The sequence below is a fragment of the Schistocerca americana genome, chromosome 6 (assembly GCF_021461395.2).
Source record: "Schistocerca americana isolate TAMUIC-IGC-003095 chromosome 6, iqSchAmer2.1, whole genome shotgun sequence".
Lineage (NCBI taxonomy): Eukaryota > Metazoa > Arthropoda > Insecta > Orthoptera > Acrididae > Schistocerca > Schistocerca americana.
In genome coordinates, this window is record NC_060124.1 from 89,217,320 (window position 1) to 89,232,448 (window position 15,129).

The following is a 15,129-nucleotide window of genomic DNA, read 5'->3' on the forward strand; positions in this document are numbered from 1 at the left end:
TTTCCGGAAAGCGTTTGACACGGTGCAGGTTGTTAATGAAGGTACGAGCATATGGAATACATTCAAAGATATGTAAATGGCTCAAAGATTTCTTAAGTAATACAACCCAGTGCATTGTCTTGACAGCGAGTGTTCATCAGAGACAAGGGTATCATCAGGAGTGCTCCAGGGAAGTGTGAAGGACTGCTGTTGTTCTCTATATTCATAAATGGTTTGGCAGACAGGGTGGGCCACACTCTGCAGCTGTTTGGTGATGATGCCGTGCGCAGTATGGTGTATAGTACGGTGTCGAAGCTGAGTGAGAGTAAGAAAATACAAGATGACTTAGACAAAATTTCCAGTTGGTGCGATGAATGGCAGCTAGCCCTAAATGTGGAAAAACATATTTTGAGGTGGACGAGTAGGAAGATCAAACCTGTACGGTTCAGATACAGTATTACTAGTGTCCTGCTTGACACAGTCAAGTCGTTTAAATATCTGGGCGTAATGTAGCAAAACGATCAAGTAAGAACTGTGGTAGGGAAGGTGAATGGTCGACTTCGGTTTATTGGGAAAATTTGAGGAAAGAGTGGTTCACCTGTAAAGGAGGCTGCATATAGGACATGATACAACCTATTCTTTAGTACTACTTGAATGTTTGTGGTCTGTATCATGTCGGATTGCAGAAAGACAGCGAAGCAATTCAGAGGTGGACTTCTATATTTGTTACTGGTACGTTCGAACAACACGTAAGTGTTATGGAGATGCTTCGGGAACTCAAATGGGAATCGCTAGAAGGAAGGCAATGTTCTTTTTGAGAAACACTATTGAGAAAATTTAGAGAACTGGGATTTGAAGCTGACTGACAAACAACTCTACTGCCGCCAACACACACTGCGCCTAAGGATCATGAAAAAAGATACGAGAAATTAGGGCTCATACAGAGGCATATAGATGGCCGTTTTTCCCTTGCTCTACTTGAGAGTGGAACAGGAAAGAAAATGACTAGTAGTGATTCAGGGTACCCTCTGCCATGCACCGTATGGTGGCTTGCGGAGTATCTATGTCTATGTAGATGCAGATATAAATTTGTGGAGATGAGACACAGCCAACAAATTAAGGAGGTGTAATTTGTTTCCAAACTTTAGTGGGCCAATTATAGGTGGAAGATGAATATGGATGGATATAACTCTGTCTCATGTTACTGCAAGTTAAGTAGTTGTTACTTACCATAAGAAAGTACACAAATATAAAAACACTGACACCTTTTGAGTTTGCAATAATCAGCATTTTAAACTTGGGTTCTAGAAGTATATTTTCTACATTTGCATCTACATCCATACTCCGCAAACTACCATGAAGTGCATGGCAGAGGGTATGGCTTTCTGTACCGGTCACCAGAGATTCCTCCCATTCCATTCACATATGGAGCATAGGAATAATGATTGTTTGAATGCCTCTGTGCATGCTGTAATTAATCTTGTCTTCACAGTCTCTATGTGAGTGATATGTAGGGGGTTGTAGTATGTTCTTAGAGTCATCATTTAAAGCTGGTTCTTGAAACTTCATTAGTAGACTTTCTCAGGATGGTTTACGTCTATCTTCAAGATTCTACCAGTTTAGTTACTTCTTGGTAACATTCTCCCATGGGTCAAACAAACCTGTGACCATTCATGCTGCCCTTCAGCATAAAAACTGCAGAAACTTTTGATAAACCTTTCTGTCAATAACAGATAATTTGGGTTTGAATACTTCCTTAGCAGAGGGTCTACAGTCCCGCAGCATAAAGCCTTCCCAAACAAGGTGATAAAATATTATAACTTTCTTAAAAATAAATATTTACGTGGTAAAATAATAAAATGTTGTTCAAATGAACTTAGCAATTTTCTTAAATGTAAATATTTAAGTGGTTAAGATAAAACCAGTAGTAAAATAATGAAATGCTGTTCAGCTGAACTTAGTAATTACCATATATTAAGTTACTTACACACTCAATTTCAGTGATAGATTCCCAAGACACAATTATACATACTGTTGTCAACAAGTTTCATGAAAAAAGACAAGACAATAGTAAAGGGGTCTAACGAACAACATGATCCATAAAAGCACTCTCCAAAGTGAGATGTCGTATAGGTGTTAATTTCCGACATAGCCAGAAAGGAGGCAAACAGTCTGAAGTTTTACAAAAAGTTAAAATTTTTAATAGTTAAGATAGCAAGCAAATAACTTTAAGTGGTGATTACATTCAGCTGATTATACTGCTGTTCTCAGATCAATTATAAAAACATATACTCACTGCTCGTAAATGTCTGTAAGTGGTGATTACTTTCAGCTGATTATACTGCTGTTCTCAGATCAATTATAAAAACATATACTCACTGCTCGTAAATGTCTGCATCACAGTGGATGTTCATGTAGGAGATGGATCTCAATAAAATAATGGCACATACCACTGAGATAAAATATTAGTTATTCAAGACTTGTAAGATGAGTCTTTAATAGCTAATACTTTTGTCGCATAGAATGGAGCCACTGCCCTCCTGAATATGTGGCCAGTGTGCCAACAAATTCTTTAATTACCTCATTTGGTTATACCTAATGTAGAGTTGTCTTATGTTTGTACTTATTTGGAATGAGTTATTTTGCTAACATAATAAATAATTATACACTGTTTGTTTCATGGATCATTCGTAACATGAGGAAGTGGATGCTGGCTTTCACTAAAGACGTAACTGTGTTTTGCTATGTGATATTGCAATTGCAAGGCGCATTTGAAATGGATTATGTCTGAAGAGAACATCTAGCTGTATGTGGTGGCACACACTAGTGTTGAACGTTGATGGTTCAGTGTTGTTTGTGAGGAGTTATATCTTACTTGTTACCTTTATACTGCAACTGGGTATTTGGAGCTTTGTTAGTGAGTTATTTTAGTGTCAGTAGTTACTGGCTACAGATTTGTTTTCAGCTTTGGAACTTTTACTAAGGGTTGTTATTAATAGTTGGATATTTTTTACTTTGCATTTGTTATTAGTTGTGGATATGAAGAAGAAAATCACTAGCATGACGTTGCATGCCGCAGTAGGTGACAATGATAATGATCCTCTAGTTGTATGGTCTTATAGACATTTATATCAAGTGCCATGTTTACATGGGAAATTTATGAAGTTAACCAAAATTGCTGCCTTTTAGACCAGCAATGAGTATAAGTTGTGATGTCGCCATGACAATGTTTGATGATCTACTTGGAGGAGCTCCTGGTTAGACAAGTCTGACTCTTCATGACATTAACTTGCTCGCAGATGATGGTTTTTGTTTTGTTTTTTGGTGTGTGTGTGATTTTTCTTTGTGTGACACTAGATTCAACAAAGGATTAAACAGTCAACTGGTTGCACATGAATGGTAGGTACGTTGACTATGGTAGGTACATTGACCTAGTCCAGCTCCAAATTCTGACTATTGCTTTTTAGCAATGTAATTTTATGAGTTAACAACATTTCATTCTAATGAAGACACCTGTGTCAAAACCTAGGCCAATGTACCTACCGTTTATGTGAAACCAGTTGGCTGGTTAATCTTACATTGAAACTGTAGAATACGGTTGCTGAGTAACAGCCATGGTCAAAACTATAATACTAGATTTGTGTGTAGGCCGATTCTGTGTTATTAGTTGCAGTTAAGAATGACTAATTAAGATTGGTGGGTATCATGGAGTTTGTTTTGGCTATTTTGGTCAAGTTAGGTTTTCAATAATACTTACGTCAGCAAGTTTTGGTTTTTGGCATTGTAAAGTTTGTTCTAGCAACCCAGGTGAAGTAATGTTTTTCATGTTTTCAAAGCCAGTATCTGTAAAGAGCTGTACTTTCTTGGTATCTAGGACTTCGGCTCGAGCTATAAACACCAAGTGAAGTTTTCGATATCAGTTTTTCGATTGAGTTATGGTTTAATTTGAACAATACAGGTCAGGTGAAACTTCCGAAACTAGTTATCTGCACATTTGTGTTGGTGTTGTACAGCTGAGTTTATCTGTTTAGGTTAACTGAAGATAGTGATACCAATTTTGTGGATTGTTTCATGTTGGCTCACTGGACTTTAGTGTGAGGTTTTGTTTGGATATGTATTTTATGTTAGGAATGTCGTACATAGAGCTGAGTTTTTCTCTTCAAGTTAATCGAAGGTGGCGATACCAATTTTGTGAATTTTTGCGCGAGTTTTTATGTTAGGAATGTCATACATTTTGTTTGTTCCTACCCGAAACTACCTGCTTACTGTGTCCCTTTAGTTTCATGTTCTGCTTCAAACTAATTTGATATATTTTGTATAATGGGAGTGTTTCCATCTTGACTGTGTGACGTAATGGTCACAGTATTGCATACGGATGAAAAGCCGGTGTCCGCCATCTTAATAATGTCACAGGTCAAAGCAGACAGCTGGTATCGGACATTTCGATGTTCATCTAAATTAAATGGAGATCTTTGACTACATTACATATACTTTATGTTACATATCTCCAGTGTGACAAGTTCGTCGTGGATGTCGAATAATATATTACAAAAAAACGATATGTTAATGTTCCTTCCACAGTCGCCAAATAAATTATATTCAAGGATGTGGAATAAGTAAAACTGAAATCTTAAACATAGTTTCAATTAAGTGATAATAATCAGCTTGTCACAAAACATATAAATGTACAATAATTGAGGGGAATATGATGATTCTCACTAAAGAGAGAATCTGTTTACAACATTTATTTATATCCATCTTAGCACTGCATCAAAGACGTGCTGAAATCAGATTTTACATAGGACATTATTTGATGTTATTAATAATATACACATGTAATAATATATACACATCAACTCCGCCAATGCCGGTCCCAAGCCCGGGGCCACATCTCGCAAGTGATGAGGAAGGAGGAGGGGGGAGGAGTAACACCTCGTAAAAAAACCTGTGTCCACTTGGCTCTGGATGGTAACACCCTGTGAGGGGCCCTGCCTGGGGTTACAGGTGAAACCCCAAAATCCAGACATGTCTGTGTGGTAGCCACCGGTACTCTGGTCAGTGTCTGTTGGCTCTGTGAGCTTGGTTGTGATTGAATCTTCTGGAACTCAAAACTCCAGTCGAAAATATGTGAGATCCTTTGTGATTTTACCACCAAAACCTCAACAAAAACCAATAACCATGACAGAACAATGGGAAAGAATCCACAACCCTGGGCCCCAGTTAGTAAGACTGGGTAATAAACCTGATCATCGGATTTCAGGAGATCACACATGTGATGAAGAGAAGAATCGGAGCTTCTCAAAAACCCTCATGACAAGGAGAATATTTTTACATGGGAACACTCAACACAAAAATACTACTGAAGCCAGGTAAATTGAAACAATTTACAAAAACCATGAATAAATTCAACACGAAAATTATGGCAATACAGGAAACATGATTCGCAGATGAGAACCACTTTGATTCGGAAAATTATAGAAAATATAAGAGAAAGTCTGATATAACCATTCCATGAAGTAATCTCAAACTCTTCGGAACAGGATTTGTAGTACATAAATCAATACTGGACTCTCTAATAGATTTCATCTCAAAATCAGAAAAAATTTCAACACTGACAATACGACCTGGAAACAAAGCCTATACACTAATTAGTGCACATGCCACCACAAATAATTATAACAAGAAGAACCCAGAGATGATAGAGGAATTCTGGGAAGATCTGGAAGAAACTATCAGCAAAATCTCCGAGAATCATGTAAAGGTGTTACAAGGAGATTTCAATGCCCAGTTAGGCAAGGAAAGAAAATTCTGAGACATGACAGGGAAACACACGGCCCATAAGAGAACAAACAAAAATCAAGCAAACTTGATAAATTTCTGCAGGAATTTTGAGCTGAAAATCATGTCAATGCAATTACAGAAAACCAGTAGTTTGGAAATCCCCCAACAATAGTCTAGGAGAATTTCAGATAGACCACGTAGCAATATCCATGAAAAATGCTGGAGAAATAATGAACGTAAGAACTAGGAAAGGAGTCTTTGAGTATGATCACCTCTTCCTCCAAGTCAAAGCAAAATTTATACCAGACAGACAAATCAAGAGAACCAACAGACCTTCCAGAAGAGATCCAGAGTACCTGCAACTAAACAAGAAAGACATAATAGAAGAAATTACAAAAATGAACAGCAACAACTGGATAGAACTGTCAGAAAAAAAGAGAGACCTTATAAAATTGGGGCAACCACTGAGAAAAAGGAAACATCAGTTGTTGAACATGACATGCATCAGAGCCATTGAAGACAGAATACAAGCCTGAAAAAAAATTTAATAGCCATAGAACACAAAAAAAATGGGAAGAATTCAACAGAATACAGAAAAACACTTCAAAAATAATCCGCAGAGAAACAAGAGGTTATGAAAACAGCAGGTTGAAGGAAATAGAAGAGGACTTCACCAGAAGCATATGAAAATTTTACAAAATATTCTGAGAAAATATGACAGGCTATCAACCTCCAAGTTTATGCTTCAAGAGGCAAATGGAACACAGGAGACAAATCTAAAGAAAAACTGTGAAATATTAGCTCAATACTTTGACACATTAATCATCTGCGATGAACCAAAACAGAGATTACAGTTTACAAAAGCAAAACTTAAACAGGACTCTGAACCTCCAACACATGAAGAAATAGTAAAAATAACAAAATCATTGAAAAATAACAGAGCACCAGGAGAAGATGGACTGATAGCAGAAATATGGAAATTAGACCATGAAAACATTACACCCAAAACATACAGAATAATCAAAAACATTTGTGAAATGGAAAAGGTGCCAGAAGAATGGAAGTCAGCCCTAATACACCCTCTCCACAAGAAAGAAGACAAAACAGACCCTAATAACTACAGAGGAATTTCATTACTGTCTGTGACATACAAAATTCTATCCAAAGCTCTATTAAATTGCCTAGAACCTCAGATAGATCCACATATCAGAGGGTACCAAGCAGGGTTCAGGAAGGGAAGATCGTGCAGTGAACATACCTGGTGTCTGAGAACAATATTAACAATGAGAAAGCCCAGAAGCACCACAATAACATTTGTTGATTTAAAGAAGGCCTGCGATTCCATAGACAGAGAAACAGTTTTCAATAACTGGAAGAAACAAAAGAAGACAAGACCAGAAAACTAATCCAGGAAACGGAAATACGGAAGCGTCCGATCCCGCCCGTCTGCTTTGAACCATGACGTCACAAATATGGCGGAAACAAAAACAAACACACACACTTTCCACAAGAAGCCTAATGACACTAACGGGACAAGCGCGGGAAATGGGGTGTTTTGGGTGGGGGGCAAACTAAATATAAACAAATTTAGACGCCTTGCATAGCTACAACGTGTAAGTGAAGACAGCCATGCATGAATACCCACCCACCTCCCCAGCGGTCGTAACCCCTGCAACCCATAGACGATAAAGATGCTTCAGTAGCTGATTAGTGTTTTTTGTCTTTTTAAAAAAAAAAATCTCACGGGATAGAACGAACAGATCAGAAAGATAAATATAATAAACTAAAACAGAAATTGGGGGAAACATAATTAAAATAAGTAATAAGTGTTTTTAAATTTAAAAAAAAGATCTCACGAGATAGAACGAACAGATCAGAAAAGTTAATAAAATAAGATAAAACAGAACTGGAGACAGCCACACTCAAACCAAACTCCGCGCCGTCATGACGTCACACACGACAACACCCTTACGTCACGCGTCAAAGTCGACGCGTTGGATCGGACACTTCTGTCGACCCCAGGAAACATTAACAAATACAGAATCAAAAGTGAAGTTCATGGGAGAGATCTTGGAACTGTTCGAAATCAACAAAGGAGTGAGACAGGGAGCTAACCTGTCACCCATTTTATTTAACGCAGTTTTAGAGAAAAATAATCAGGACATGGGACAAAGGAGTCAATGTGTTAAAGATGGGGAGAGACAAAAATAGAACCATCAACATAAAATGTCTGGCCTTTGCTTATGATATAGCCATCATAAGAAATAAGAGAAAAGAAGCCAAAGAAGCCCTAGAGACACTACATGACATTGCAGCCAGAACAGGACTGCAAATTTTCTTATCAAAAAACCCAGTACATAGACACAAAATCCACAGACAGAAGCCCATTGGTAACGAAGTATGGAAAGATAGCACAAGTAGAAAGTTTCAAATACCTGGGAGAGATTATACAGAAAAAAAAGGGCTAAATTTGACAGCCAATGAAGAAAGCGTTGCAAAGCTACAAAAAGCTTGCAGACTTACATGGAACCATTACAACAAAAGAAGTATTTCTGCTAATGCAATTTTGTCATATGTTGACATGATGGAGACCGTGGATGTTGTTTGAAGACAAATGTTGATGGTGTTAGGACAGCAACCAGCCACAAATTTGTGGCTGGTTGCTGTCCTAGCACCATCAACATTTCCGTTAATGCCAAATTAAGACACTAAAAAACAGTAGTCTTACCAGAAGCCTTGTATGTCTCGGAAACAACAGTAATCAAGGGAAGGAAAAAAATCAAGGAAATGGAAAAGCAAGAGAGGAAAATTCTAAAAAAGATATGTGGGTAAGTTCAGAGGCAGGGGATCTGGATAAAAAAGCTGACAAAAGAACTGTACAAACATACAGAGACAACTACAGACAACATCAGCAAAAAAGAAGGGCTAAATTCTATCGGCACATTTATAGGAGAAACAAAAATAGGCTGATCCAGAAGATTTTTAACATAGTGATGAGTAATTTGATGAAAACTAACTGGGCAAAGGAGAACATGAAAGACCTCAAGAAACTAAATATCTCCACAGAAGAAATAACACACTGAGAAAAATACAGAGAAAAAAATCAGGAAACAGAAATTCGAGGAAGCACCAAAAGAGAAGAAGACAAGAAAGACATGGACAGAAGAGAGGAAGAAGAAACACAGTGAATACATGAGGGGTTTTCGGGAAGAGATGAGACGAAAAAAAGTGCCGTGAAAATTAATTGTATTTTAACGCTCTCCTAAATGGGGAATTAACAATGATGATGATAATACACACATTAGTCAGGTCTACTACTTGCAGGCGTACGAAACTCTTCAGTTGAGTAGGAGTAGTCTGCTATCAATAAATCCTTTGGGTTCCTCTTGAACTGAACTTTTTATGGCTGTTGGCAAGTTATTGCAAATGTGTGGAACTGAATAACGGGCACTTTTCTGGACCGAAGTAAGAGACTGCAAATACCTGTTAATATTCTTACTTTTAGAATTGATTCGGTGAACTCAAAAACTCAAATGTTGGTTGGAAGAAAGAGCTATTTTCGACTTCCACTGACAACGGAATCTATCCAACGTTCCCAGAAGTTGTTAAAATCATAGCAGTTACCTTGCATTGTGATACTGCATAAAACAACACGTACACCAGCAGGATCAAGTCGTAGAGCCACAGGGGTACGAAAACAATAAACCAGTTCCAATGAGTTCGAGAATCAAGCCGCAACACCAGTAAAATGAAAAACACGAGTAAAATAAACCACGTAAATAATGCACGATGCAAAACAGCCATAGTGGTGAACTATTTACAATTCGTCGCCAGTTTATTTACTGCTCATTTGTTTGGTAAATTATCCATCTGAGAGTATGAGATAAATTCCTGAGACGCTTTGCTCCGAAACTACTCATTTCACACCGTATCAGAGTGACAGCGCAGATTCATCCCTCCTGTCTAGTCCGCGGAAGAGTAATACGAGCATCATGAAATATGTTACACACGCAAAAGATGTTTAGTGAACGAATTATGTCATCAGCGTTGACACCTTGTGGTTTCTGACATTCTTCATGGCATTCTCCTCTACGAATAAACAACACACGACTTCTAAGCGGCATGACAACACACCACAGTCCACAAGCCCGCAAACTCCCGAACACAAAGATATGACGAGGAAAATTGTGTTCAGTCCATCACAATCGGTCTTTATCATACTTCCACCTAAATCTCCGAAGTGAATTGTGGATACATTTCGATATTATATCATCCCATTTGAAAATTATTGAGTCTTCTGAGACTCGGAGGCAAAATACTTATACAATAAATAATACTGTCTGTGTCGGCAGAGAGAGTATTTTCGAACCAACTGTTTGGCGTTTAATGTTTATGTATATCTCATGATACAGTGACACGAGAAGCTAAAGGAATAGTCGTGTTAAACTTTTTTAATCGTTTTCTCACTGTTGAAACATGGTCAACGACTGGTCACCAGAACCCCCGAGAGAAGCGGAGGAAGTGTCATGTAATAATTCAGAAATTGCGCCCTTTGGCTTAACTAGCTCAGACAGCGACGATGACAGCGTTCATCCTGATGGTTATGAACCACTAACTAATATGGCACTTGAAGAAGCAGAGAACGAAGTGACTGATACCGTAAGTTTATTGAATAGTGTTCTTCGTGACTAGTGAACACACGAAAGGTGGAGAAAACTTACCTATTGCAGCCATATGTAGCCCACATGGGTACTTAAGTGTGCTCTTTGGTTTCTGTTAAATCTTGTAGTAGACCATATCTTGATCAAGTTAGTCTTACAATAATTGAGAATTATTTTGTACTCTCATTCCCGATATCGTGGTTTATTTCATTTTTCGATGTAAACACTTTGCCAAAGCACTGCAGATCTTCCATTCACTAAATGGAACAATGTATGAACTGCGGCAGCCTTGTGCACAAAAGGATAAGTAATTTCACTCTGCAAGGCATTTACAGGTCAGACAATAAGACTGTGGTTATTGCATGCGAACTCTTCAATGAAGTGTGCTGCAAAACATTTAGCAGTGACTAAGGGATCAGTGCAGACATTGCCATTGAAGGAGACGTCATGAACTGTTGTAGAGCCTTGGTGGCTGTAGATGTAGCAGAGTTTAGTCCATTCTTGAGATTATGGGGTTTGGGCTCTGACAGAAGATACACACTCAAGCACTCCTGTTTCCACAGTAGGGCGAAGTGGGATAAGTGTAACCACGTTTTGGCATAGTTCAACTTTGACACAAAATTGCCAACTTGTTATTGAAGATATGATTTTGAAATTTCTCATGCTTAAAGTTTGACTTATTGACTTTTAAACAATATACATGTTGTTTTTGAAAAAAAATTATATGGTCAAATAATTGTTTTCAAAATTTTCTGTTGTGAGGTTACACTTGGCCTATGGTTCGGGGCACGTGTAAACCCGCATTGTTGTACCCATACAGAGCATTGCAAAAGAGACTTGGGGTAAGTGACCTGATTACCCAATTTTTACTGAATTTGAAGATTTTTAAATTATTAAAACGTCTTAAATTTTACTCAAGATATGAACTTTTTTGCACACGCGTCTTTGTATATTATGAAATACACAGAAAATGTTAGCTAAACTAAAAAATAATTGTTAGCCTACACCATAAAACACTGAAACAGAATGCATCATAGATGATTTATTTTTGTTTTAGGCCAGTTATTTATTAGTTTAAATTCTACAAAAGTAATATTTTTTCTTTAGTAGGCAAGTTAACAAAAATAATAAAATATCTAGTCTCAAAAGAAAAGAAAAATTCACATTATAAGTTCACTTTCTATTATTTTTCATGGTAATTGAACTAAAGTTGTTGGCAATTTGGGTTTAATGCTAAACTGCACTAATTCAACTTATTATATTCATACTTAGGCCCTAACTATTATTTAGTCACATTTGATTCGTACAACATTCAGTAACACCAAATGTCAGATCTCTCTTGTGACCCAAAGTAGGCTCAGGCAGCACTGAAATGACATCAGAGGATGGAACTTCCATCTCATCTCTTCTATCAGGCCAGTAGAATGTGGTGCCATGCTTTGTCTTATTTTTGCATCTGAGGAAAATCACTTTCTGGATCTCCTAAATCACTAATTTTGGTAACTTGGCCAATAAAATGAACTTTCTTACATTTTATTGCAAAAGCTAGCAGAACATAGTTTCCAACTGTAATTATATCTTTGGCTTCAAAAAAGTTTGCCTCTTCTTCTTCTTCTTCTTCTTCTTCTTCTTCACAGTTTATCATTTCTTTCCTGAGATCGTCCAGTGTTGTTATGGTCCCATTTTCTTCATCACTACTTATTTAAGTTAGGCCTCCTTCAGTTTCACTTTCTTCACTTGTTGATTCAAATTCGTCTTTTTTTCTTGCTCCCCACATGAGCAATCAGGGATTTTTTTTCCACAACATTCTGAGATGCCATTTTGGATAAAGTAACAGTACTTTTCATTACTCAGCCCTTTTTTATGCCAATAATGCTTTTTTGTTTTGCTTTCTCCTTATTATTCTTGTTTCCTTTAAAATCTTTTTCTTTATAGATGGCATCTTGAAAAGTGATAACTTCAGCTCCTGGTGCAATCCTTTTCTTCTTTGTTTTACCAGTGGGACTACACTGTCGGAATGTTTCCAATAATAAGCTTTCAAATGACAAATCAGAAGTTCAAGAACATAATGAAGCATTGGTTAGCTTGGGAATGGTTGAGAAAGAACTCTGATACTGGGAGAACTGCAGGGCTCAGTAGATGTAGCCCTATAAAATTCTGGAGGTTGTTCAGCTGGAAGCTTCTCAAAAATCTGAGTACTTTCTGTTAGAGACGTAGCTTCCTCACAGTCTATGGCTGCATTATCGTGAGCTGGCAATGGGTTTATTTCTGCCAAAGATTTGGTATGAGCTACATATCTTTTGTATGCCTCCGGATCATGTTTAGTTTTATCAATTACTTCTCTACTGTAAGGGAATATTCCTGTGTTTTGAAAACCACTTTTCAACAATTCAGGTGGTGTTTCATTCCATAGGCTACAGCAGTGAGGACATTGGAAAAGTCACATTTGCTAATTTTTACCCCTTGATGATGTCTCTGGTAACGAGTTATTTTGGTCCCAAGTAGATTTCACACTCTTAAACACTGCTACATCCATTGGCTGCAGGATAAATTATCATGCTCAACATTGTTGTCAGTCAAACAATGCTTCACATACTGTACTGTAATTGAAATGGTGGCATTCTTTACAGTTCTGTGACATATTTTATAAAAGGAAACATGGTTTAAAAATATAGTAGACTTAAATAAAAAGAAATATGTATCTTACACAAACTCAGTAGACCTACAAATCCAGCACATCAGGTATTCTGGTATCCATATGTACAGGAAGGCCAGTTTAGTTGATCTAGTGTGATGGCAAAAACAAGGTTACGGCTTAAATAAACAAATATGTTCTGGTAAGTTTGTTTGGGGCAAATGTAACCCCCCCCCCCCTGGTTACACTTGCCCCAGCCGGATAGTTACACTTGCCCCACATGGGAAAAAATTGGGGTAAGTGTAACCATGCCCGGCATATCAAGAGCTTTATCAGTAGAGTAAAACGAATCTCGTATTTGAAATTATCATGCAAAAGTTAGTTTGTAACCAAAAAATTGTGCAGTTATCTTTAAAAAAAATTGTTCAAATGGCTCTGAGCACTATGGGACTTAACATCTATGGTCTTCAGTCCCCTAGAACTTAGAACTACTTAAACCTAACTAACCTAAGGACATCACACAACAACCAGTCATCGTGAGGCAGAGAAAATCCCTGACCCCACCGGGAATCGAGTTATCTTTAAAACTGCAAAAATGACAGACTACCAAATTCTGAGCATGTCACTCTCTAGCAGAGTGAAAATGTAGACGTCAATTCAAGTCCAAAAATTAATTATCAATTTATGTCAGATTTGACAACTTATGGTTAAATATAACAAAGAAAGGAGTAAATTAACACGTGTGATAGGTCAGAGGTAAAAATACAGCTTCTTTAAGGCACCATAAGTTGTGGTTACACTAACCCCATGGTTACACTTACCCCACTTCACCCTACTTCCGAGTCTCATGTGTCCAAGGCATTTCTGATTTCTTGTGTTATTATCCATGTCTTGCCTTCCCACATATCTGTAACCATCCTATTAGATTTTTGGAAGATTAAAGTTTCGTCCGAGCACTTCAAAGTTTGGCAATTACATGTGAATACTTTGTTCGTTGGTCACAAGGATTTTAATACTCACATCTCTGTGGAGCATTGCTTTGAGTCTTCTGCTAATACTTTGTGTCTCTTATACCTATAATTGCCTCTATTGGATTGAAAGTCGCCTAATATTAAAAACCCTTGTGTGGACCCCTAACACAGTCAGTAGCCTTTGATCTTGTCTCTTACACCTATAATTACCTCGTATTGGATTGAAAGTCGCCTAATATTAAAAACCCTTGTGTGGATCCCTAACACAGTCAGCAGCCTTTGATCTTTAGTGCACACCTGGCCTAATTAGAGGGACCCTAAAGTTCTCAATGGCACAATTCTATGGAGTTGCAGTGTACATCATCACATACCTTTCGAACCTTTTACTTATGCTTTCCACACAACTACAGACTAGGTGCGGGGGGGGGGGGGGGGGGGGGGACATAGTTATGCAGTTATGGGGACACACTGCAGATCATGAGCTTCATTGTGAGCAAGATTAGTCCCCTCAACCTTCTCTGCCAGTCAGTGGATTATAGTACCTGGTCAGTGATACACATTACTCTTTCCAACAACACCTTGTGCAAACAAGTTGCATATCATGGAAAGGGAAAAATTACCTACACACACAAAATTCGTTACTGAACTACACGATTTTAGAAAATCTATGCATCTTACTCCTTGTAAAACTGCCACTATTTAATCTCACAGGTAACTTAAACATGCAAATTTGTTGCTCATCCATTTAATAGCACAAATAAGTTTCAAGTGTACATTCTCAGCATTACAGAAGCATCCGATTCAACCTGTCAGCTTTGGCCCATAATGTCATCAATATGGCGGAAACAGTTACTTCTAGCATATAGAAAATGGTGACAATGACATCAATACATACACACACCAACAAACATGAATAAAAATAGAAATGACACAATGTCTCAGTCCAAAAATAAAATGAAACTATTAGGACAACCACGGAAAATTGGGGGTTTGGGGGTGGGGACAAGCTAAATATACAACAATAAAAAACACCGCATCATCGCAAAACAAATAATATCCAAAAAAATTGAAACTAACAACATTGCGCTACACCAACAAAACC

At 37.6% G+C, this 15,129-nt stretch overlaps 2 protein-coding genes across 5 annotated transcripts in view; one reads left to right on the forward strand and one right to left on the reverse strand.

Moving 5' to 3' along the window:
• LOC124619842 (transmembrane protein 60) overlaps positions 1 to 10,039 on the reverse strand; it is a 43,160-nt gene extending 33,121 nt beyond the window's left edge. Inside the window, exon 1 of the mRNA XM_047146453.1 lies at positions 9,385 to 10,039. Within this exon, the coding sequence (XP_047002409.1) occupies positions 9,385 to 9,564 (180 nt within the window). The 5' untranslated portion in view covers positions 9,565 to 10,039. The remainder of the gene's footprint in view (positions 1 to 9,384) is intronic.
• The window catches only part of LOC124619841, a 127,369-nt gene that overhangs the window by 51,808 nt on the left and 60,432 nt on the right, over positions 1 to 15,129 (forward strand). The window contains exons 1-2 of one of the 4 annotated variants that reach the window (XM_047146451.1): positions 10,283 to 10,419; positions 11,184 to 11,263. The exons of 1 other annotated variant lie outside the window; for it this stretch is intronic. In XM_047146451.1, the coding sequence (XP_047002407.1) occupies positions 11,198 to 11,263 (66 nt within the window). In that variant the 5' untranslated portion in view covers positions 10,283 to 10,419; positions 11,184 to 11,197. Of the gene's footprint in view, positions 1 to 10,085; positions 10,420 to 10,485; positions 10,999 to 11,183; positions 11,264 to 15,129 lie in introns of those variants that run through there. 2 more of the 4 variants (XM_047146449.1, XM_047146450.1) reach the window with 2 other exon arrangements.